This window comes from Pyrgilauda ruficollis, unplaced genomic scaffold (assembly GCF_017590135.1).
Source record: "Pyrgilauda ruficollis isolate IOZ18807 unplaced genomic scaffold, ASM1759013v1 scaffold42, whole genome shotgun sequence".
In the NCBI taxonomy this organism is placed as follows: domain Eukaryota; kingdom Metazoa; phylum Chordata; class Aves; order Passeriformes; family Passeridae; genus Pyrgilauda; species Pyrgilauda ruficollis.
Window position 1 is genome coordinate 318825 of NW_024525712.1, and position 24602 is coordinate 343426.

General features: G+C 42.9%; 1 protein-coding gene across 1 annotated transcript; it reads right to left on the reverse strand.

Moving 5' to 3' along the window:
- Window positions 1-2487: 2487 nt before the first annotated feature.
- On the reverse strand, window positions 2488-23359 carry TRIB2 (tribbles pseudokinase 2). Its single transcript, XM_041477884.1, has 4 exons — window positions 23265-23359; window positions 22002-22420; window positions 17723-18015; window positions 2488-4867 (listed from the first exon to the last, which is right to left on the reverse strand). Exons 2-4 carry the CDS (start codon window positions 22269-22271, stop codon window positions 4399-4401), a joined length of 1032 nt encoding a protein of 343 aa, XP_041333818.1. The 5' UTR covers window positions 22272-22420; window positions 23265-23359; the 3' UTR covers window positions 2488-4398.
- Window positions 23360-24602: the final 1243 nt, after the last annotated feature.

Sequence of the window (24602 nt, forward strand, 5' to 3'; positions counted from 1 at the left end):
ATGTCAAGAACATTAGGAAATACAAGAGACAGTGGCAGAACCTGCCTGATTTAAGGGGTCTTTTGATTTCTTGTTTCGGTTTTCTTTATAAATTTTCCTCAGCAGTTTCTCCGGTTCCAGGGGAATTACACCATATTACTACAGGTCATTTATACCCCATTTTACTTACGCTTTGATTTCAATTTGTCTCATCATGTTACCAATTTTCAACATTTGCTTCTACTGAAAGAATAGGAAAGTTATAAGCTAGTTGTTAGCTGGACTGTCACTTATTAAATTAGCAAGTTTTTCATAGAAATCTTAGCCAAAACTTAAAGAATAAAGAACTGATTATTACTAATTCTTTTGGTATTCATTATGCTATTAGTCACAGAGCTCACTCATACATTTCCAAATTTCAACACAATCATTTCAGGATGAAGAGTATTATTTTTTTCCCTTAATAATTTTTCCTTGGCATCAAGTTTCATGCCCTTCCTCTCCAATTGCCAGGAAAGCACAGTTTGGGATTCAACAGTCTTGGGCTAGGCTTTTTTAGTTTTTTTTTTTTCTTTCTAGAAACACAAGTTTACTAAGGTTATTTCATCTACAAGAGAATGCATTTTTAATTGACTTGTTCATCTCCATAACACATGCACACCTCAGCAAGACTAAGGGATCAGGTTATATGACATCATGGTGCCAAAGGAATAATTGTCTCTTGTTTGTGCAGTCCTGAAGAAAAGCCTGTAGCCTGAAATCGCAGAGTGCTGCACCGACAGAATACATACATTGTAATAAAAAAGAAGTACAACTTTTTTTTTTTTTTTACATTAGGGAGGGATAGAGAAGAAGGGGCTGGAGAGCTTCCAAAGTCTGCCATGGGGTCATATTCTGTGAAATGGTTTTATGGTTTTGTTTGTAGACATGGCTTTTCACCCTGCACATTTGATCATCCTTTTCCCCAGGACTGAGAGACAGCTAAGTCTGAGTGACAGTCTGCTCAGCAATATCCCAAATCCCACTGCAGTTGCTACCCAAATTGAGGGTGGAGCAGCACTTCTTAAGAAAGCTGTCTCAAGCATTTCTGCAGCAAGCAGCACTATACCTGTGTACTCAACTAGCAGTGCCCATGAAGCAGTAATAAAAAAAAAAAAAATGGAAATCAGAATCACAAATCCCCCTCTTGGGTTTAGCTTTAGAAACAAGGAAGCTCCAAAAACAAGACACCCCTTCAGCATTTTATAAAACTGACTTCAGCTGCCAAAGGATTCCTCTGCATCTTTATCCTCAAATAAAAAATTCACTGCAAACGAGCAATCATTAGTCAGCTGCATTTTTCGTATAATTACTGGCAGTGAAAAAGCAAGCATGCAGGTTGCTGGAAAATAAGGTCTAACTACTTCCACCCAAACAGAACAGAAGCTGTTCACATAAGTTTTAGTGGGGGAGAGGGAAATCCTCAGTGCTCCCCTTCTCTCTATGACTGATTACAATCTGTTTTTTTTCTATAAAGCACATTTATTGTGGGAGTTTGATTTGAAAGAATTTCAAGTAATTTAAACTTTGGCTGCAGGCATACAGATCATTTAAAAAACTGATCTTCAAATGTTTCTACATGTTAATAACATTTCTGGTGAGTGCTATAATCGAGTTTTAATTCTCAATCTACCAACTGAAACACATGCCAAGAATTACCTAGGAAGAAATCATGTAGCTCCAAGTTAGCCAGGCTGACAGTAAACCCTGTGCTAGCAGTTTTAGTGCAATAGTCTTTATTTTGCAATGGGGACTTTTGAGGCTGAGGGGTTTCTTTAAGGGTGACTGTCAACCACCTACAGCTTTTTGAAACCACAGAGGTGCTGAAAACAGCCTGCAGTGTGGCTGTTAAATCAAAGCCCAGTTCCAACTGTCTCTTCTTAACAGACCAGGATTCATCTATCCCGTCTCACGTTCTCAAAGCATCTTATTACCCTACATGCTCTTATATATGTCACTACCTGCATCTGTTAATTATTAAAGTGAATGACAAACAGAATCTGGCCTTAAATAGAAGACATTAAATTAGGAGATGCTAATTCAGAACCATCCTTTCTGGAATAGAGGTGCAAATGCAAGATGCACATTGCCCCAGGATTTTGGAAAGTGCAAATACCAGCTCACTCCACTTTGGTACCTCTCTTCATCAAAGGGTCTCCCAGCACCAAAGTTCTCACCACATTTCAATATCCTTCTTGAAAAAGGTAAATGGGCTTGGTAAGACTTAGGGACAAGCCAAAAGAAAAGAAAAGAAAAGCCAGTTTTATTCATAGCAAATGGTAAAATTTTTGATGAAAAGGCTTACATTTATTTACAAGGTAACACTGTAAGTGCTAAGTTTTCTCAGCTCATGGGACTAGGCAAGAGGTTGTCAGCAACACAAAAAATACCAGCTGAATGATCCTAACAGAGCAAACTCTTGCAGCACCTCAGACATTCAGTAAGAACACTGTTCACCACTGAAGTTTAGTTAAATATGCACAATTTTATTTATTGAAGAGATTAGGACAAAAACATTAAACCAAATACATGACAAAGCACCAGAGGCAGTAAAACCCCACCATGCACATCACCAATCTTTCCTCCTATAAGGTACTTATAAAATAAAAAAAAGTCCTTCTTGACACAGCACCATCTTCAGAGTGTAAAAACATTACTCCTTTATATTCTTAGTTACCAAAATAGAACCAAGGCAGGTCAGCTGCAGCTAGCTTTGTCTCTTGATAAAGAACTGTGAAACATCCTCTTGAGAGTGGGACCATAACTTTCCTGCAAGGCAGGCAAATAGCATCCATACGTCAAATGCCAAGTAGCTGTACGCACATGCCACATACTATAATTAAGCACAAATTCAAGTAACATTTACATACTACAGAGTCCACATGTACCTACCCAAAAAACATGACCACTTCACAAAACGTATACAGGCAGTAATATCAGAACAACTGAGGTACTGGAAACACAAATATTTATGCCAAGAGATTTCAATATCATACAGCAATATAAAAGCAGTAATAAAAACATTTGCCAGTCTAAATCAAATAAAGCTATCTAGAAAAAAAAAAAAAAAAAAAAAAAAAAAAAAAAAAAAAAAAAAAAGAAGCTAAATAAAAAGTTATTTAGGGACAGAAATACCTGAACAGAAAAGAAGTGTGTTAACTACAGCATGTAACATGTCATCCCAAGTCAACCCGTAATTGAAGTACTGGCTTAATACATCACTACTGTGACATTTTCTTCAATAAATAGAATAAGTCTTGACAATACAAAAGGTGCATATTACTGTGTATGTTTCAAGAGGAATATCTGTAATATAAATGTTCAGCTTATTAATACCCTCTTATTTCTTAGTCTGGACATAAACAAAAATGAAAATCAAACAATTCTTTTCCCAAGTTTAAAGGAATTCAAAGAAAAAAAACCCACAATACTCTTCCTCAATAATAAAGAGCCCTCTATTTACACACGGGCTAGTCAGTAAAGAAGAGATTGGTTCTCAGATGAAGACACCATTAAGGGCTTTCTGCCCTTGCTAGTCATATACGTGCAGCATGGCAGATATGGAAGCCAGTATCTCATATCTTTAAAAAAAATTATACAGTTTTATTCTTTTCTTTTTTTCTCCTACTATAGCAGTAACGCAGTTGAAAGTTCGAGTTATAATAGCTTCCTGCAACAAACCATTTGACACAAAACAGAACAGCCTGTTAAATGACAGTTACTTCCCCTTAAGGGAACAACGCATTAAAATGTCATTTCCTGACAAGAATATTAAGTAGTTTATTTAGAAGAAATGACTTGAAAATAGCTATCAAGAGACATGAACTGAAATTTTGCTTTTTTTTTAGCACCCACTTTTCATGTCCGTCTTTGTGCACCTAATTTTTTTCTTGTATTAATCCCATTAATTATTAGACATCTGATTAAAAAAGTTAGCCAATTGTATTTTCCCTGAATAATGGCTGAAGTTAAATATCTAACAGTGCGATGCCAAGATGTGAGCTGAGGCAAAAAAGTTTCTATTTGTTGTGAGTTATCACTGTTTTTAATGGAACAGAAACAGGAGTGATACAGCTGCACCAGAATTGGCATGTGCAGTCTCCTTGGCTCCAAAAAGGTGAAGCTACAATTGCTCCATGCTGCCTTTTCTTCTCCAAATCAATCTAACCTGATAGCAAGCTCCCCCCGCCCCCCCAGTCTGTCCCCATGCTACATTTGTTATATTAGCTCCTTGTGGAGGTTCCTTCTCAATGCGAGGACCTCTGAGTGTCTTTTGCTACCAAGCTAGGCTGATGCAGGATGTGATTGAACGCGGTCAGGAAGGGCTCCTTCATGTGTCCATCTCCAGGTTGTGTACCTTCTGAACACCAGTCTTTGTGCTCAGTTAAAGAATGGGTCCAAGTCTTCTTCCATGTTGACATCAGGCACCAGCTGATCTGATACTTCCTTAGCACCATATCCTGAATTTGATACATTAAAATCTGTAGAAAACCATGGATGGTCCAGAATTTCCTGTGAAGTCAGCCTTTCTGATGGCTCTCGACGCAGTATGCTACGTATGAGGCATTTTGCCTTAGGGGATAGAGTTTCTGGAATGTTAAACTGCCCACGACGGATCTTGCTGAAGAGGGAACTAGGCTCAATGTCATGGAAAGGATATCGTCCAACGAGCATGGTGTAAAGCATGACACCTAGACTCCATACGTCCGCTGCTTTGCCAGAGTAGCTGCCATTTGTGTTCAAGATCTCTGGACTCACATAGGCTGGGCATCCATGCTTATCAGAAAGAGAGTCATCATTTCCTCTTAAAATATAAGCATCTTCTAGGCTTTCCAATTTCACTCTAGTCCTGTGGGGGAGGAAAAAAAAAACAAAACACACCATCAAGGTAAGCAAACATCAAACACAAATTCTGGCTGTTGCAATTGCATGGTTATAAAAGTCATACTCTACAAAATTTGACAATTGCAGAAATGCATCAGTTTAAAATCCCACTCACAGCAGTCGTTACAGGTAAATTGATATTGTCTTTTCCATACTGTTTAGAGATATTAGATACATATAGGGAATACTGCCACGCATACAGCTACCAGATTTCAAATAGTCATGTTCAGTAAACTCATTAATAAGTTTAATTAATAACTCATTAATAAGTTCTCTTAAAAAGAAAAAAAGGAACTGCCATATTCATGCTTTTGGTTAATTTTTCATAGACGTGATTCCCAAAAGGGGACATAAACCTCAAGAGCTCTTCTGAGCTGGATGCGCTCTAACCTACCCATGTAGGACTCACGCTCAAATACAAACCCAGTCCTAACTACAAAAGGTTGTTTTGAGACCTTCATGCTGGCAAAGCCACTCTGTACACCTGTAATTCCACAAGGTTTACCTTGTGTACTAAAATGGTCACTCTGACCCTAAATGATCTCTCTGACCAACCAACATTTTCCTTTACCACAGCAATTTTAAAACAAATTAAGAAAGAGCACTTTTAACAGATTTCAGTCTTCCCAAACAGAAGAAGAATTTTGGGCAAAGGGAGATCAGGTGAGCTGAAGGCCAAGATTAACAGCAAGCTTATCTACCCAGCTAAGCAGCTAAGCCAGAGGAGCTCCTTGCACTGGAATGAACAGAAAAGCTGGCAAAGGACTTGCAGAGATGACAGGAATGCCTTATCTAGATTGCAAACTCCTGCTGCCTGCAAAGCACTGTGAACTTGTCATTGTGCTGCAGTAATTATCTCTGCAAGAGAATTTTCTTCCCTTATGGATATCACACAGGAGCAGAAAAAACTGATGCAGAGCTGCTTGTCATAGCACTAGATGAACATAACCTTTCTTTCCTTTCTCACTGCTAGGCTTTGTATCTATATTTAAAAATCTGTCCCTGTTGGAAGCATCCAAAGGATTACTACCAAGTACCCTTTACACTATTTGCCAGCAAAGGGTGGTTTTGAGAACAGTCACTACAATGCAACAGGGCTTGTCCAGTGCCTTGGGATGGCAGAGGGACCTAGCAGTAGTGCAGATTTTCCTTTCAACAATTTTTCAAGTCATAAATCAACTTTGAGTTTTAGTGCCCTCATCCCTCAACCCCACAGGTCTGTTACCGTCACTCTTAGTCCTGTGTCATGGCCCTGCTCTCATACCACAGACATTCACAGGCAGGGACTGGACTTCATCCCAGAAGGCAGAACTTGCGTCTCTTGACTAAACCACGTAATTTAACAGGCATTAAAATAGACAAGGAGAGCCTTGTTTCTTAAATGTTTACTGAAGACAACACTGATTGAGCTTGAGCTGTGAAAGACATCTGGGCCAGCTTTGGCTTAGACTTAGTTCCAGGGCAGCTCAGCCCTATCTTTTTTGAACCAACAGAAGAGCATTTTACTCCATGGAGTACTCCAGAGGCAACTGTGCCATAAACTTTCATGACACTTGGACCTTTTCAACAGCTAAATACGTTTACTAGCAGAGGTGAAAGCCCCTCTGGCCACATGCCTCAAACGAGGAAGTCATAAATACAGAATTCCAAATACCTGGCTCCCAAGCACAGTGTGTCAGGGCAGCTCCTTCTCTCCTGAAACAGGCCAGTGTTTGCTCCTCCAGTTCGGTGCTGATGGGCATTGCTCAATACACCTGCTTCCTCATTAATTACCACTGCCATCCTAACAGTACTTCTGGCCATGGACAACCCCCTCATTAGCACTCAAACAATACTTTACAGCAGCAATGCGCCGCACAGGAAACGGGCTGCAAGGAAAAACTTAACTACAATTACCAAGACCACAGAAATTTCTCTCTGTACACAAAGCAGAGGGTCCACAACAGGAGAGTGACTTGAGGAGAGTCCTTTCACAGTGCTCAGCTTTGACACATTCCTGCACCTGCACAGCATAGGAAGAGAAGCAAGGAGAAACGCCCAGAGGAAAAAAAACATGCCAAATAGGGCAGAGAACAGAGAAGAGGAAATGAAAGGGAAGGCAGGGACGTGAGTTGTGGTTCCATTTGCATTGCCCACCTCAGTTTTTCCATAGAAAAGCATGTGTAGCAATAAAACAGTGGGGCCAGATACTCAAACATGCATTAAGTCACTGAACTGCCAGACAGGAAAGCATCGACTCACTCCTGCTAACTAACAGAAGCAGAACACACACACAGGGAGTGGGGCAGAGCAGGCTATTTATAAACAACTTCCAGGAGGGAATTCACCCCCCCACACACACACTCGCCTGCCATCCCAGTGTCAACAACACAGGGAAATGTTGTTTACTTTCCTGTCCTATTTTACATTTCTGGGAGTTGCCAAAGACTTTAGAAAAACAGTTCAATAAGAAGCTTTTATATTACATAAAATTATTGGCATTCCCTAATCTCTCATTTCCTACAACGGACACAGTACAAAACCACAGAGAACAGACTGCCAGGTGTGTCCAAAACTCTTATTTTTTTTTCCAAGAGAAGAAATAATTTCTTGATAATAAAACAGAAGCAGCACACAAAGGCCATATCCCCATCTTGCTTTCCTTGCAAGGTGCTGCAGCCTCCACATGAAACAGCGGGTTTTGTTTAAGCAAGCAAATGGAACAACAGCTGGCCCTTATCTGCCTGGGCCTCTGTAAGCTGTGGGCAAATGAAAACACTCAAACCAGGTTTTTCATCCTGCTGAGCTGACAGGCTTTGAGGAAACAAAAGGTCCCAAATTAAACGAAAACACAACCTTCAGTCCTCTTCCTCCTGGTCAGCCCCAAGCCCTCAGCCAGAGACTCCCTTGTGTGCAAGGTGCAAGTGGTGAAATGGCTCCTCTGCAAGCAGGCAGTGCTCCCGCAGCACCGGGCATGCATTTCCCTGGCAGCCTGCAGGCCCTGCATCCCCTGAGCACACACTGCCAGCTGCATGGCCCCAGCACAGCTTTCTCCTCTCCCAGGTACAACCTGGGTGTTCCCAGTTTCATCTGTAAAGTCCGGTGTCCTCGCAGTAGATGACAACATAGAGTTTCCATCCGTGCAGCAATGAGAGCACTGGAGGACGGGAAGGGCTGTCTGACTTGACACAGCTGGCAATAGGAAGAGCTCACAGGGTGGTTCTGCCAGCACCCCTCACCACCAGCCAGAACTGGGGCTGGGCACACCCACTGCAGCCCATTTTCAGTGACAGATGACTTCACCCACCTCAGCCTCACAGATGGAACACAGTCTGTGCAGTGCTTCCACTGGGTACTGCACAGGTGTGTGCGCACAGCAGCTCTCAGACCCCTTTTAACAGTCCTTTCACATCTTTTCAGGTAATCAAAAAGCAGCAGCCTGGCTCAGAAGCTGCTATTTCCCAGTGCACAGCACTCCATCTCTGTGAGAAACAACTTCCAGCTCTGCTGGTCTTCCCTTACTCTGCATTTCAAGCATTGGCTAAAATAGCTCTGTTTTCTGCAATCCAGTGAGGTTTTAGGGTTTGGTTTTTGGATTGTTTTTGGGAGGGGAAAGCAGGCAGGGAGTATGGAGGGGAATGGGAAAAAGGGGAGTCAAAGTCTAAATACAGAGAAATGCAGAGACCTGCTGAATGAGAAGCAATCTCTATCCCTCACATGCCTCTCTCAGAAAGCACTGAAATCAAATAGCCATGAACAGGAATAAAAGCCATCAACAACAAAACAGATCCTGAAAACTACAAGTCGATTCTGAGAAAACAGAACCTCCACAGAAAAAGGTGGGGGTTAATCTTCAAAAGGGTGGGGTTAATCTCCAACTGCAGATTAACTGGACAACCCAAATTTGACATTTGTTAAGGCAAAGGACAGAAAAAACCAAACATGAAGGTGTGAAATCACAATTAACTTTGAAGTGCTTCCCATCACAGAGAAGAAAAAGGACAAATAAAAATAGCTCTCTAAAAGCCTCTCATTCTCTAAATAATTAACTCACATCAGTCCCCACAAGAGAAAAAGGATCCTCACAAGGGATCCCCACAAGAGAAAAGTTTTCCAAAAGCATCAGCATTTGAGCTTGACAAACAGTTGCAACAAAATTAATCCCCGAAGTTCAAATGTAAGCTACTGCCACAGCCGGATGAGAATCACTTTGTACACATACTCTGCAGGGCAACAAAGACTTTTGCCAATGCTTACGTAATTACAAAACATAATTTCAAGTTTTAATGCAGACCCCGAATAAGCACTTGGAAAAAGAGCATTATGCATCTATCAGATCATTGATAAAACACTGCATTAGTTTAATGCATAAAAAAAAAAAATACAACCCTGAATCATGGCTATTTAAAAAGGGGAAGCTATTCTGCCTATGAATGCTTTCCCATTACTGGTGAATGAAACCACAGAAGTGCAATCAGAGGGCAGCAGCAGCACTCGGACGGGAAATGCGTCTGTGTCCCCATAGAAACCGTCAGGGAAACCCATGAAAAACAATACCACTCTGAGTTTCTTATCAATATGCCATTCATTACTTGACTGCATTCAGACTTTGCTCTTCAGTAATGTAACAAAACAATCAATTAAACGTCTTCCAGAAGGTTCTCCGATGCAACCTTAGGAGCACTCACCTCTGCCTTTGCTGCACATCCCACACTTTTTTTCCAACAGATTCACATTATTCTTCCCTGCAGAGCTTTGGGACTACCAGCAAATCTATCCTGCCTTTTGACACTGAAACCAGGACATAAGAATCCAACATTCACACTTGCTTTCCAAAAGCAAACAATTTCCATATCAAAATCAGTTGGATTATTCAGAGGGCTCTAAACTCATAAGGCAGGAGAAAAAAAAAATCTTTAACATTTAAAGAGAGATAACAACTGATAGTCTGAGTGTGAATAAGCAGTCAGTAGTAAAGGAGCCTGCACCTGAATCAATGAAAGCAGTTGCCTCTAGTCTGTCCCCAAAGCCGTCTGTATGAGAAATAATACCTGAGCAACAGCTGAGCCAACCTTCCCATTTTGGGAACACTAACTGCAGACCGGGCCCACAATTTTTGCACAGCAACACTCCCCATATGACAGCCAAATCAGCTGCTTTTGGAAGAGACTGAAGGAGACATCCTGCTATGGACACTCCAGATACACCATTCAATTGTTATTTAGGCTGGGTAAAATTAAAAGGTCCAGATTTACACACTCTATGCAGCAGACTCTGGAGATCAGGAAACAAACATCTTTGCCATCTGAATTACCATTTTTTAAATACAATTGCAGGTAAATAAAAATTGGCAATTTCAAAAGGTGCTTCACAATATTCCTCCAACAGTAAAAAGCTAAAAGCACCCAAGCAATGTTATCTCATAATTCAATATTGTTCTGACTGAGACCAGGAAAGCCTTTCCCTAGGTAGAGGCATTCAAGCCATTGACTGCCCAGTGCACCAGGGATTGCTCCTAGGTGGCCAATAATTTACAGGTCATTTAATCGAGGTCAGTTGCCCACACCTCGTCATAATGACAAGAAGAGCTTGCATGCAATTAGAGGTGCAAGGAGGCAAAAAAAAAAAATAAATAAAAGGGAAGTTCAACACTGGGAGCAGTTATCTTTTGCTAATCGATTTTTTTTTTTTTTTTTTAAACCAAGGGAATCCCTCCTAAATAATGTAGAAGTAGGTATTCTTCATCAGGGAGCCAGTGAGACAGGGAAGGTGGTAATGAAAGCCCTGGCAGATGATTTGCAGCTTTGGTGGAAAGACTCGTTCTGAACTCACAACTACCCAGTCTCCTTGGGGGCAGAGAGGCACACAGGAGCAGGGGGAAATGTTATGCCATCAGTTTAAATCCTGCTCCTTTCATCAATAGATCCCTTTCCAATTTGTAACAGCACAGAGCATGGGTATTTACCACACAACATCCTACACAATTTCAGAGAAGAAAAAAAAACAAACTCTGCACAAAGGCTGTTAGACAGTTTCTTGCATAATGAAACAGGCTCAAGGATATGTTTCAAAAGACAACTGGGACTTTCAGGCAGTACAGGTTTACAGGATGAACCCTGTTCCTAAGGGAAGATTCCTTCACTCGTACTTCCGCACAATAAGGAAGCCTCTAAAAATTACATCTCCCCCACCCTTCCTCTGCAGGGATGCTAACAGCACAGTCAGCCTTGCCTGCACCCCTCTGACATGCAGTATCCAGCAACTTAAGAGCTTTTAACTTGTTTTAAGCTGGTCTGGGATTTTTCCCTACAGAATTCCATTTCCAAATGCTCTGACTCACCTCCAGGAAGGACTGGTGCCCCAAAGACCTCAGTTTTACAACACTTAAATAGGATTGCTGGGAACAGCCTGTCCTGTATGCCATATACTTTGTTTCTTCCATGCCCTTATTGCCTGAACACAAAACATGCTCCCCAGAGAGCTGGTAGGCAGTGATGCATGTGTTGGGGTGCAGGGTGCGAAATCCATTGCAGACCCTTCCACAGAGGAGCTCGGTTACAATACCCTGACCAATACATTTTTTTCTAAGAATCTGACTCAGGGCAGCTACTTCACCACCTCATTTTTTACCTTGTTAGATCACACTGAAGATCAGAGTTTCAAAAGGCTGTGCTGTCAACCATATGCTATATTTCCCATCTTTTCTAGGTCTTTTGATACAATGCATGATGAAGCTCTATGGGGAAAGAAGACCACAATTTTCTTTTTAACATAACTGCATGCTGTGAAAGCAGCCCTGCACTTTCTGAGCCTACAATGGGTGCTCAACATCTCTAAGGCCATGCCATTATTTCACAACCTTACTGAAAACCTTTTGCTTAGATGTGTATTGCTTGGAGACAGGATTGCAGACATCTACCAAAAAAGCAGGTGCTCAAGACTAAATATGCCCCAGGTTGGCTCTTCTTTACAATCCCCACCTTCCCTCTCCCTCCCAAGCCTGAAGTAATCTCCCAGTGTGATAATAAGGACAATTAAAAGAGAAGGCAGCAGAAGAATTTCACTCTGAAAATCGACTGCAGCTGTGGCTAGTTGGGCTCCTGTCTCCCTTTCTCACTCACCCCCAGCACAGACCTCCAGATACCCTCAGCCTCCACTCCTAATTCAACATGGACCATCCTGCAGTAAGTCTATGGATGGAGGTTTTCAAGTCTTTGAAAGTGCCAGCTGTTGAAGTGAATTTGAGATGTCCTAAGACACACCTACTCCCAGGGAGTACAAAGCACATTTTGTCAGAGAGATCAATCCCATGATGGGCATCTCAGGAGAGGCACCACCCATGACTGACATGACAGCCAACACATACCACAGCACCCTGCCTGAACAGGGAGAGTGAAGAAGACAAGGCCCTACTATGAACCACAGACAGTCCAGGGGTAAAACCTCCTGCAAACTCCAGCGCTGGGTACAACTGCAAAGGCTCTTGACACTCCTGGTCTCACTGAAAGGCCCTGAGCTGACTCAAGGTCCATTTGAGTTCCCATCATCATCCCAGGGCCAGACAGCAGCCAAATCTTCCCTGGCTTTTGCATTAATTTATAACCTTTGGCACAACAATTAACCTGTATCTATGCCCTCAGGGGGAGATTTATGAACTTCACAGGGTGGCTGTGATGTTCACCACTTGCAGCCAGCCTTCCCTCTTCCCTCCTGCTGGGAAGGGCACCAAACACAAAACAAATTCAGTGTTGCTCCCAGGAACAAGGTGAGAGAAGAGACTTTGTAACCAAACCACATAAAGGCAAAGGGGACACGAACCCTTCTGTGAAAAACAGTTGTGCAACCACTTCATCTTCTACCCTAAGCCTCACAGCAGATTTGCTGTCCATTAAGAAATTCACCTTCCTCCCGTATTCTAAGAATAATTTCTGGTCTGAAATCTGACCTGTGAGTCTCCCCTATTGAAGAACTTGTGCTCTTTGGTCCTGCGGCTCCATTCAGGGTAGTGCAAAATGCTTAAATGACAAAACATGAAGACTGTTTTTATTTCTAAATTTTCAAGTATTTTAAGAGCACTCCCATTTTGTTTGATTTTCTCCCACTTTAGGACTCTCTTTCTAGGATTAAGGGAAAGCATTAACTTACATGTTCTCTATGGAATTGTAAGGGTAACAGCAAATTCTAACACATTGATGAAAAAGCTGCTGACCACATCATAATCTGACAAATGCTGGGGAGAAAAGCTTATTACTAACTATAAGAAAATGAAAGGTCTACATGCGGAAAGGTTGGTATATGCATTTGTATTTTTTGTGGAATCAGGTTTGTTTCATGAAGATTGGAAACAACATAACTAGGTCATGTTAAAGCATCATCCCCTCAAAGCTGAGAAATTAAAGAGGAAAAAATATTCTGAGAGCACCAAGTAAATATGTTATGCTAACACAGGCTTTCTAAATTAGTGTATTGTACTGGCTGCATTCCCCTGGCATAGAGCAAAAAGTGTCAAATCCTGTTTATTTTTATTGAATCCCACCTGCCTCATATTTACTCAAAGAATAGAGGAAAATTACAATATCTAAATACCAAAATTATTTTAATTTTCCCTTCAACAAGTATGATGAATGTACAAGGTCTTTAAGCTTCAAATATTACGACAGCTAATATTTTAATATAATTAAAGGCTTAAAAATGCACTAAAGAAATTAATAATTCCCTGACAGCAGAAATGTTCTTGTATTAAGCAAACCATTGAAACAACCAACACAGAAATGCTTCATTTAATTCTGAGATCTTTCAGATGGCTCTTTCTCAAAGCATCTGCTATGTATCAGACTGATGAACTGCTTTATTAGCTATATACTGTGTATGGCACTATTTTTAGCACAACCCAAAAAAAACCTGCCTGTTCTGCAGCATCATTATGGGACACCAGCTAGGAGAAGGGCATGGTTGTTCTGCCCAAGGACCTACTATGAGGACAGGCTGTACATGGAAAACAGTAAATACCATGACATGAACACAGATAAAATTCTCAAAAGCAAGGGGCTCACCACATCAATACCAACCTGGCTTCATACCCAGGACAAAAAATATTTAATAACACGAACACAGGTTTTCTCATAGGTCATTCACTGTTTTGGATTCAAGTTTCATTCCGAAGTGTAAGGACACAGTTTTTGAAGTGTTCAAGTATCTTAGAGGTACTTTAGAAAGTCTGTTGAGACTCAGCCTGGCAAGTCAGTGTTGTTTTCCATATTTTCAGTGTCCTGGAAGCCACTACAATCATTTAATAGATGTGCTGCTTTTTGCTAACCCAGTCTTACAAAACATTTCCAGCCATGCTGTAATGTCTTAGAACTTCTGTTTCATCAAAATCAGCTCCAGGTTTATGGAATTTAACTCTGAAATTTCAATACTACAAGACTGGCTATTTCATTTATAGTTTACCAAGGGATCTACAGATACGTCCCCTAAAAAACACAACTGCACTAACTTTTATACAAAACAAAAAATCCATGTAGCAACAGCACACATTTTTATGGAATGCAATTTACCCTATCTTCAAACTTCCTACAGTTCAGGATTTAAATAAACTATAAATTACCTTGAAACACAGACAATTTTTTTTCTGTTTGTTTCCACAGTGGAATTCTGAGTTTCATTTTAAGTGCTAATGTATTTACACACATGCAATAGTGTAAGACATGATCAGAGTCTTTCACGGATTTACCACATTAAGGAGAACATCTCTAGTGCAGTTAGGACCCCTACAAAATGCTCAGTACTACCAGCCTACAACACTTTATTCCACCTTCTTACCTCCCAATTCATTAGAAACATCCCAAGGCACTGTCATTTGCAACATCCAAATAACACGCATTTTTAGTGGAGACATCAAGTTGAAGCTAAGAGCACTTGTGGTGCTGCTGGATCAGAAGCCCAAATCTTTGCAAATTCCAGCTGTAATTTAGATAATGGGAATGGGGTAGAAGAGTTTCAACACTGTATGCACCTCCTGCAAAACTTCAGGAGCCCTGTTTTTCTATTGAACTACCAGGATCTCATTAGGATCAATGAAAGATGATGTAGTAAGAAATGCTTTAAAATTGATTTTCTTTTTTAAACAACTACTTCCATATAACCTTCACATTCCCTCTGGCTCCTCCAGTCTGGCAGCTCTCAGCTAAAAGCAGACAAGCATCTTACTTTTAAAAAAAAATAAAAGCACCAAGTTTTCCATTCATGTGTTGCCTGCATGCTGGACTTCACATCTACCAAAATTAAGGCCATGAGAGCCTTCAGGAAGAGGAAGTTCCGAAGTGGTAGGTACTTAAAATGAACTGCAGAAAAACAGCCTTGAAGAAATAGGAAAAGAACTGCTAAGAAAGAGCTGCACTGAAGAGCAGGTGACACACAGCAGCAGGGTTCACACACATTTCTCAAAACATCATTCTTATCTCTTCTCTCCCTCTTTGGTTCATTATGAGCACCAGAGAGCAAGGGATGGTGCAGCACCCATCTGCCAGGCACGGCAGCTGACAGCAGCTCCTCAAGCATTGCTCAGCACACGGGCATCCTCAGCAGCAGCCTCAGACACATGGGAGCTCAGAGGGGTGCAAGCAACACACCAACACCTCTGTGAACTCAGGAGGACCAGGAAGATTTTTCATTTCTAAATATAGCAGGAGATTGAAAGTGATGACTGATTACAGTATGACGATCAGAGGATGTGAAAAAAGGCAGTCACTGCTGTTTGGTTCTATTTCTATCTCACATTATTTCATCTCTGTTTATTTAGCAGAGAAAGGATTACAATACCTTCCTACTTACAAACCAACATTACATCCAGAAGAAAACCGCATTATGATTATCTTAAAAATAACCAGCAAGTCCTATTTGACCTTTAAAGTGAATTATTGTATAATTAGAAGACAATGCTCAAAACTGAGTAACAGTGTCATTTTGCAGACAACAGCTAAGTTAAAAACATTCATAAAAGCCAACACTGCTATTACAGTACACACCACTTTTCTTGGGTGGCTGAAGGATTTGGCCCTGTGCCTCCTATGTTGCACTCTGTTCCTAGTAAGCAGCAGAGTAGGAGTTCAAGAGCATTCAGCACAGGCCTACGTCTGCTCCCACTGCACTGCTCTGAGCTCATGCTGCCTTCCCTTGGAGGAGCTCTTTCAAGTTCTGTTCTTCATGCAAAACCATACAGGTTTAGATATACCCCTAGGAAAAAAAAATCCACTTAAACATTAGGATGTTATCAGCTACAAGAGAGAATAATTCCTCTCTCAACTATTTTGCACCTTCTTAAGTTTCCTTCTTATCTGCGTCAGAGGTTCTAGAATGGTGCTTAGTTATTAAGCTGGGAGTGAAAGTTGTGGAAGTGGTTTATATCTACCTGCTCTGCATTTCTCTACAAATGGACATTAACCTCGTTTAATTTTATGCTTTTTTATTTGAAAAAGATGAGGAATCAGACCTTGGGGCTGCAGTAGAAAAATGCTTTCAGACAATCATCAGAACTGAAGTAAGAAGTGAAAATATGTATTATTTTTCAGTCTGTATACAGATTAAAAGGAGAAGCCTATTTTGCAAAACTCAGCTTGCAATAAAATAAAAGTAGAGAATATTTAAATGGGATAGATTGTCATCTTTATGATGTCATTTTTATTTAAAGGTCAGGAACTTTTCTTTCCTGAATAAATTGTGTATTAGTTTTTTCTAATTTTTAGATCACCACCTTCCTGAGCTTGTGGAGAACTTAGAGAATTTGGCTGTTGCTTGTAATTTCCCCAAACAGAATTGATATGCACTGGTTATTTTCAACAAAGCTCTCCAGAACATCCATTTCACTCTGCAGTGGTTTGAACAAGTTTTCAGACAATTTTTAGCATTCAATTAAAAAGGCAAAACATCTTCCCATTCTCTACCAAGACCAGAAGAAGCACAAAGGCAGGTTCTGCTCCTCTTTATATGTTTGGAATTTTTTTTAATGGTCATCACTCTGTGAAAGACTGACATTATTCTGACAGTATTTATTACTCTGATACCTTATGTGGAAGTTGCAAATAAATTCATCATTCAAGACAAAGAAGACTGGTAAAGAAAGAGACAGGAAATTTCCAGAGGTACAACAGTACAGCTATTGCTCCACATCTGAAAGAGCACTTCAACAACATACGCAGAGCATCTAGTTCTATTTCTTTCCCTGTCTTCCTATACTCCTTCCCCAAATCATTTACACAGGAGGGTGTCTAGGGTGGAGATATCATTAAAAAATAACAAAACAGCAGTTCTCCAAGTACTACAACAGCTGATACTACAAACAAGCACCCCTAGTGCAAAGCAGTTTCAGTCTTAGTATGATTAGTGACCGCATAATACTCTTACAGGCAGCCTCCAGACCCTCCCAGCAGGGAAAACAAGATGTCCTCAGAACAGTCCTACAGAAAACACTTGACTGCTCTTCCTCTTTACACCTCCTCACTGGAACGAGCCATTTCAGTCCCCAGTCCTCTTCGACAGCCTCTTTTAACGCCAGCAGCCTTTATGATAGTGCAACTCTTATACCAGAGCTTTCCTGCTGGAGACAGCTGCCCAACAGGAATGAGCAAACTCCTCTACGTGGAGATGCAGAGGCCAAGCACTGATGCAAACAGCTCTCTATACTTACTTTACTCCAAAACCTAAGCCAGATGATAAAATGGCACATCCATCCCACGATGAGGTTGCAGAGGAAAATAAAGTGTACTACAAACAAAGGCTACAATATCCTCCAACTCCAACTATCTGACCTCAGGCACCCCCAGCCATGATGAGGGAGACTTACCTTTCTTCATCCTTAAAAATAAACTTCCGCAGCTTGAGATCTCGCAGTACCAGTCCACCATCATGGCAGTGTGCAACAGCAGAAGCTATTTGATAGAAGAGTTTGGCTGCCTCCTCTTCTTTAAGCTTCTTGCAGGTACGAACAAATGAATGCATGTCCCCATAGCTCCTTTCAAAGAACACATACGCTTTTGTCTCCCCAAGAATTATTTCAGTAATTTGGTTGATATTTTTATGCGCAGGCAGACAAAAACATGGTGCTAATAACTCCTGGTAGCAGCCAATATCAAACACCTGCAGGAACAATGACAGTAAAGCCAGGGTTAGTGACATGAAGGACAGTGAAGTCATGGTAAATCTGATTCTGCTAACAAAACCATCTCTAAGTACAATTTATGTCGCTGCTGAAAGCTGCACCAATGTAAACAGGATGTCACAAACTCACAGCACTGAGGACAAGACAAAGCAGACTGTACAACCCCACACAGAAGACACGTAACCTTGACAGGAAAGGCTAGTCTTCAAAACTAGTAGCAAGCATAGCTACATTAGCTAACACCTGATCAAATCCAGAATGCAATCTAAATTAAGCTGTGAAGACCAGTGATGTATAAGGGCAGTACCCAGAAGGGAGTGTGTTTCTTTTCTATTTTCCATCTAAATAAACACATAAAAAATACAGCCAGTAGCTTTGTATTGAGAGAAGCTGTCACATTAAATCCACCCTGATACACATGCCTGGCTCTTTTGATTTTATTAACCCATTAAAGCCTTAAGGATTTTCAGGCTTAAAGTATCATCTATTGCTATTCCTATTTACTTCCTGCCTTTCTTTCATCTCTGAAAAACAGCTAAGTCACTTTCACTTTCCAAGTCTCAGTTCCACAATGGCTGTTTATAAGATCAGAAGAACAACCCGGGAAATAGCTCTGCCTGTTGGAGCACAGACAAACACCCTTCAAAAGGCAAAGACAAAACCACCCTGAACTCTCTGCATTTCAATCAAGTGCTCCATTAAAAGCGAAGTGTCCCTTTACTACTAAGTATGTTATCACTGATCTTATGAATGAGCTGTAAGAACTAAAAAAGCTGCTGGGAAACCCAAATATAAAAAGTTACTATAATCTAGTGATGACGAATGAATCAGTATTTGAGTCAATTGAGAAAAGACCACATTACAAGAAAATGAAAGACTTCATTGAGAATAACAAAAGTCAGTGTGCTAAAAGAGACTGAGCAAAGTATTGATAGGAGTGATTTTTATTTTTAATTATACTTGCTGCAGAGGACTGCAAAGCAAGTATTAGCATTTCCACCAGCATAAAAATTTGATTAATATGTAACTTACTGGTGTTTTGTTACTTTAATAAAAATAATTTAAGGTAGACATGCATCCTTCAAATGAAATATAAAAATGAAGAACTGGTCTAGTTCTCTAACCACTGTTTTAAACTGCAATTGTTTTCTTCTTTTCTGTATTCTAGCACTTATGTTCTGATAGTAGGCATTTGTACCCCCTCTGAGAAGCAAATATCTTCCTGTTTTCTCTAAAGCTTTAAAAACCTTTAAAAATTGAGTGAGAAAGATACAGTTCGGTCAAAATTTACCTGAGGCTTCAAAACCTGCACTGTTTAATGCTTCAGAGCACAATCCTAATAAACTCCTTCCACAGAAGAGGACCCAAATCCCAAGAAACTGGGACACCCCATCCTCACAGACCTCCTTTTCCTGTCGCCTCATACCTGCCTTGCCTTACCCCAACACAGGGAAAAACAACCTTAAAGGCAGTCTGCCAAACAGAGCCAGCACATTTTACGGGGGGAGGATTAGCACCGAGGCATTCTGGTGACATGGTGCACCAGGGAAGCAGAACCAGGGCGGGGAGCGGGTGTTGCTAAAATCCCTGGTGTGCAATTCATTCCAGAGGAGAATTCATTGACATTTGGATCTCAAAACTCGTAACTACTACATTATAAGTGAATGGCTCTTCTACAAAGCAGCTGCTATAAAATAAAATTTAAGCAGGAATATTCATGTAGCTCAAACCCTTCATGTGAAAAGACGTCTTTCCAGAATTCTCTCCTAAACCAGATTATCATAATGTAAATTAGTTACATTTTGTGGTTCTCAGACTATGTTAAATAAGTAGCCCTGGATATGTACCAGTACTGTGTTTGAACGGGGGTAGATAGGAAGCACTATCATACTGCTACAGTGTCAAATACCTTCTATAAAGGGCTTCTTTGTATCCCAGCTTTTAAGAACCCTGGCCTCAATTCAGCAAATGTCCAATAAGCTGCAGTTTGATTTAGGTCTCGCTGGGAATTAGAAGTGAGAAGTTACCATTGTTTGGATGCCACAGAGCCTTGAAGCAAATAACGGCATCTGTACAGTCGGTGGGTGCAGCCAAATGAATCTTGAGAATCATCAGTATGTGTCTGTTATCCAGCCCAGCGCTTCTGCAAGCAATCTCCAAGAGCATCTTCAGTAAGATACCAGAGAGCACCTCTCTTTGCCGGAAGGCTACTTGACAAATAGTTGTCATGATACCGCAGGCATTTTAAAGCACACATTAAATTAAGCCGAGTTCAAGACTGACAACTGCTTACTCAGAAACTAGCAAGCCAGGCTAAGATCGTATTCTTGGAGCATAGCTAGTAGTGCCTCGCACATATGGAAAAGCTGATACTATTCAAATGTCAGGATCAGCTCAAAAACATACAGCTTAAATGGAAGGGAAAGAAAATAACGGCCCAGTCTTTGTGAGCTGCAGTTATACTGCTCATACTGTTATCAACAGTGCCTTAATCCTGCAAACCAAACAGGAAACAAAGAAGCGCATAGCCCCCGCTTTACTACTTGCTATGCAAGTTCACCTGGAATTTCATGCAGAGCAGCAGCTTTGTGAGATCTGTTTATTTCATGAAAAGATGCCAATGTCCTAGAGTGCAGCACTGTACTACTGCATCGAGCTGGGCTTTCATTCTCGAAATTCTCATGTTCTATTTCAGTTTAGTAACAAAGCATCCACTTCAGCATGCAATATTAGTTCTTAGCAAAGCCATGGGCCTTTTTCCCCCTAAATAATCACATAAAGTCCTAGGCTGCCTTAACATCAGATTTTACAACTCAATCAGTAAGCATATTTAAATTGCCCTCTGAACTCCAATCTTCACAAATAGCAAGGAGGAGCAATTATTCTCACTTCTCTGCTACAGCCTAGTCCATAACTTTTTATGAATCAAGTATGCAAAAGTATGAAACAGCCAGCAACACTATTATTAATCCCTGGAATACTAGAAAGCTATAATACATTTACTTTTCCATCTAGAAATTTGCCAAATGTCATTAATTCCATGTTTTGGGAATAATACAAACGCTGCAGCATGTGCTGCAAGGTTGCAATTTGCTATGTAGTTATAAAAACTACTACTGGGTACTGCTTCAGTTTGCTGGGCACAAGTCTGTTTCACTACAGACAATAAGAATCACAATTTGGGAACAAAGGATAATATTCCCTCAGCTCAAAAAGAGAAAAACACCCCTCCACAGATGTGCATGCATGCGGATTTCTTTTTCCCACAGCTCACCTTTTAATAGTAGGAGCAAATTGGGAGGAGGAAGAGAGAAGCCGGCAGGCTACAAAGAGTGGGATAGCTATTCTGTCTGCACTTCTAAAAACCGTAGGTGTGCAGGTTTTATTCTTGCTCAGTTGGGCAGTGGGGGAGGATGCTGTTTGCAAACAACCTCCACCGTGAGGGAGCTCAGGCTGATTAATTAGATGTGGTTCTTCTTTTTTTAAAATCACTTTTAAGATAAAGCTCATGGCAATCTGCCCCCAGGTCCCCCGCTTCTCCATCCTCTTCCATAGCCACAGCACAGAATTGGGGGCAGTAAAAATCGAGGAAAGCAGCAAGTCCCAACACCTTAAAATTAGCTGGGGATTCCCTACTCCATTTTGAAAAGTGCGTGTGGGGAAGATGAGGTTTTCTCCTGGTCTGAACTCACGTTAAAACCTACTTCAAGAACGGCTCTTTCCAGAACAATATCCCCCTGCCAATAGAAAGCAGACCTGGCTCCGGGCCACCGCTAAAAAGTGGCCATTGTGTGGAGAGAGGGAAAAGTTACAGGATTCGCCTATAATCCTGTCTCCCTGCCTTTTGTTTCTCCACTATTCAATAAGTGAGGTACACGGCCATGCTCGCCCTCCCGCAAGACACGGGAAACCCAAGCGCGACAGAGGAGAACCGGGGGAGGGGGAGAACAAGGAGACGCATTACCTTGCAAACCAGCTCCTCGCCGCTGTGCAGATGTACGGCTCGGAAAACGTGGTCTCCCTCGAGAGGCTCCAACAATAAGTATTTCCCGATGCAAGAAACGCAATGCGACAAGTTCGGGGTCTCCGGCGGGCTCGGCGAGCCTAAATTCGGGCTAAAACTCTGGCTTGGCTCGATGGACCGTATGGACGAGAGCTCTTCAAAATCCTGGGTTTTATTCCGCGGTCTCCCATATCGTGCTATCGTGATAGGGGTTGACCTTTGTATGTTCATGAGTATGGAGAAGACCAGCCGAGACGCTGCACCGGAGCCCTGGCGTGGAGCGCGGTCCCTCGCCCGTCCAGCTGCGGCTGCCTTTGTGTGGCGGGGGGGGCGGGAGCGGGAGCGCGGCGGCGGCGGGCGACCAGCCTCAGCGCCGCGTCCTGGGCACAGGGAGAGAGCGCTCAGCCCGCGGCCCTTTGTTCCCGCCGCCGGCCGGGCGCGCAGCGGCGCGGAGCAGCGCGGCGGCGGGGCAGCGCCGCCCGGGGCCGGGGAGCCGAGGAGCGGGAGGCGGCACGGCCGGGGCTGGGCGGCCGCCGCTCCCGCGGGGCGCGCAGCGCGGGCGGCAACAAAAGGTCGGTAACGCCGTGTGCGCAGCGGGACCGTCCTTCCGCTCCCCTACGGCCCGGCAGCGCCGCGCTGCCGCGGCTCGGCTGTAGATGGCGCGGGAGCCTCGCCGCTAGCGCCCGGGGCGCTCCGAGAATGCCCCGCGAAACAGCGAGGGAGCATTTAACTTGGGCCGACAAAGGAGCGGGACCGCGGCGGGCGGCTGGGGAGAACCGCACCGGCACCACGGGAGCGCGGCGGAGCGTGGGGCAGCGCGCACCGCTCCGCGCTGGCGGAAGGGAACGGGCTGTCGTTGTCGCGACAGAACAAAAAAGTGCAACCAGAGAATAGAGAGCGCTCCCACGCTCCCCCTGCACAGCGGATTTGTGAGCGGGGGCTCGCTGCCTTCGCCGCGTTTAATGGAGTTCACGCACAAAGAAAAGAAAAGCCGGCGCGGCGAGAAGGGGCCGAGTTCTTAGCGCAGGGGCTGGGAGGGCGATAAGCGAAAGGCCATAAGGGGCAATTAAACAGAATCGCTTAAAAAATAAATGCAGTGAGCAAATTTTGTTTGGAGGTTTTCTTTTTTTTCTCTTGGGGATAGAACATGGGGAGGAGAGGGTAGGCGCGCCGCTCCCCTCCACCGAGGCACCGTCTCCCCCCGGCGTATCAGTAACTACTTACGTGGCGGGGACGCTGGCTGCCTCCGTGCTCGCTGCCGGCCGCCGCACGCCCGCACGGTGCCCAGCGCGCAGCCCGACTGCCCCGCCGCCCGGCCCGCCCCGCAGCCTCCCCCCGCGCCGGCGGCGCTCGGGGTAAACAAGGTGAGACGTCCTTCCGCAGCCCTGCCGAGGAGCGCCGGGGGCTCGGGGGCGGCCCGCCGGCTCGGGGCCCCGGGGGTGTGCCGGTGTGTCCCGGTGTGTCCACCAGCGTGAGCAGCGCTGGGCGGCAATGGGATGCTGACCGCGGCTCCCCCGCTGACAGAGCTCGGCAGGTCCAGCCTTTCCGGGGATTGCCCTTGCGGCTGGGGTCGAGATGTTGGTATTAATTTTAATATCAAATAAAATAATAACAACAATAATGGTAGTGGCTTAAGCTGCCCTAAAAGCAGAGTCCGCTGCGCTGCCGGGCGCGGGGGCTGATGCGGTATCTCGTGTGCTGGCCGATTTTTTTCTCAATGAAGCAATCGGTTTTTTTTCCGGGCAGCGCGGGGCCCTGCATACTTAGGGCAGCACCGGCGCTTGTACCCTGGTGCTGCCGGGTGGGAGGAGTTCTACCGACTCCAGACTTGTCTTAATCCGTCCCAAAATTAAAACGGAGGGGAGGAGGGAGTGCGGGGGAAGGGAAGACGGGGAAAACGTAAACCTTTTCACAGAGAAAGCCATGAATGAGGTCGGTCTGTCTCCGCCCAGCACCACTGCGGGCTGTCGGTTTGGTGGGGTTTTTTTTGTTTTGTTTTGTTTCGGGTTTTTTTTTTTTTTTTTGGGTGTGTTTTTGTTTGGGGTTTTTTTTTGTTGTTGTTGCTTTGTTTTATTTTGGTTTTTTAGTTTTTTTGTCCTTTTTTTTTTTTTCCAAATCTGTCTCCTTTTGTTTAAATAACAGGAGTTTAGCTATATATTGAAATTTGATGAGCAGTTTCCTGAACTCCTAATAAGCCTGATATGTACTCCTACCTGGTTATTGGTGGTGATTTTCTTTGAAACAACGACCAAAAAAAAAGCCCAAACCAAATACTCAAACCTCTTCCCCTAATCCCCTCCTGCCCCCCAAAAATGGGGGGGAAAAGTATACAAGCTAACAGATCTGTGAGACGAGCACAGCTCTGTCCCAGGGCTGCAGCCTTTGCAGGGCAGTGCCAAGTAACTGTCTGTGTCTTGAGTGTCCTTTCCCCATATCAGCACAGGGGAGGATCAGAAATGGGAGAAGGGTTGTTTTGGGGTGAACACCTGCGAGTTTGGGTGATGCCTGATTTCAAAGGGTAAAAAGAAGTGAGTATGACAATAATGAAATAACTAACGGAGG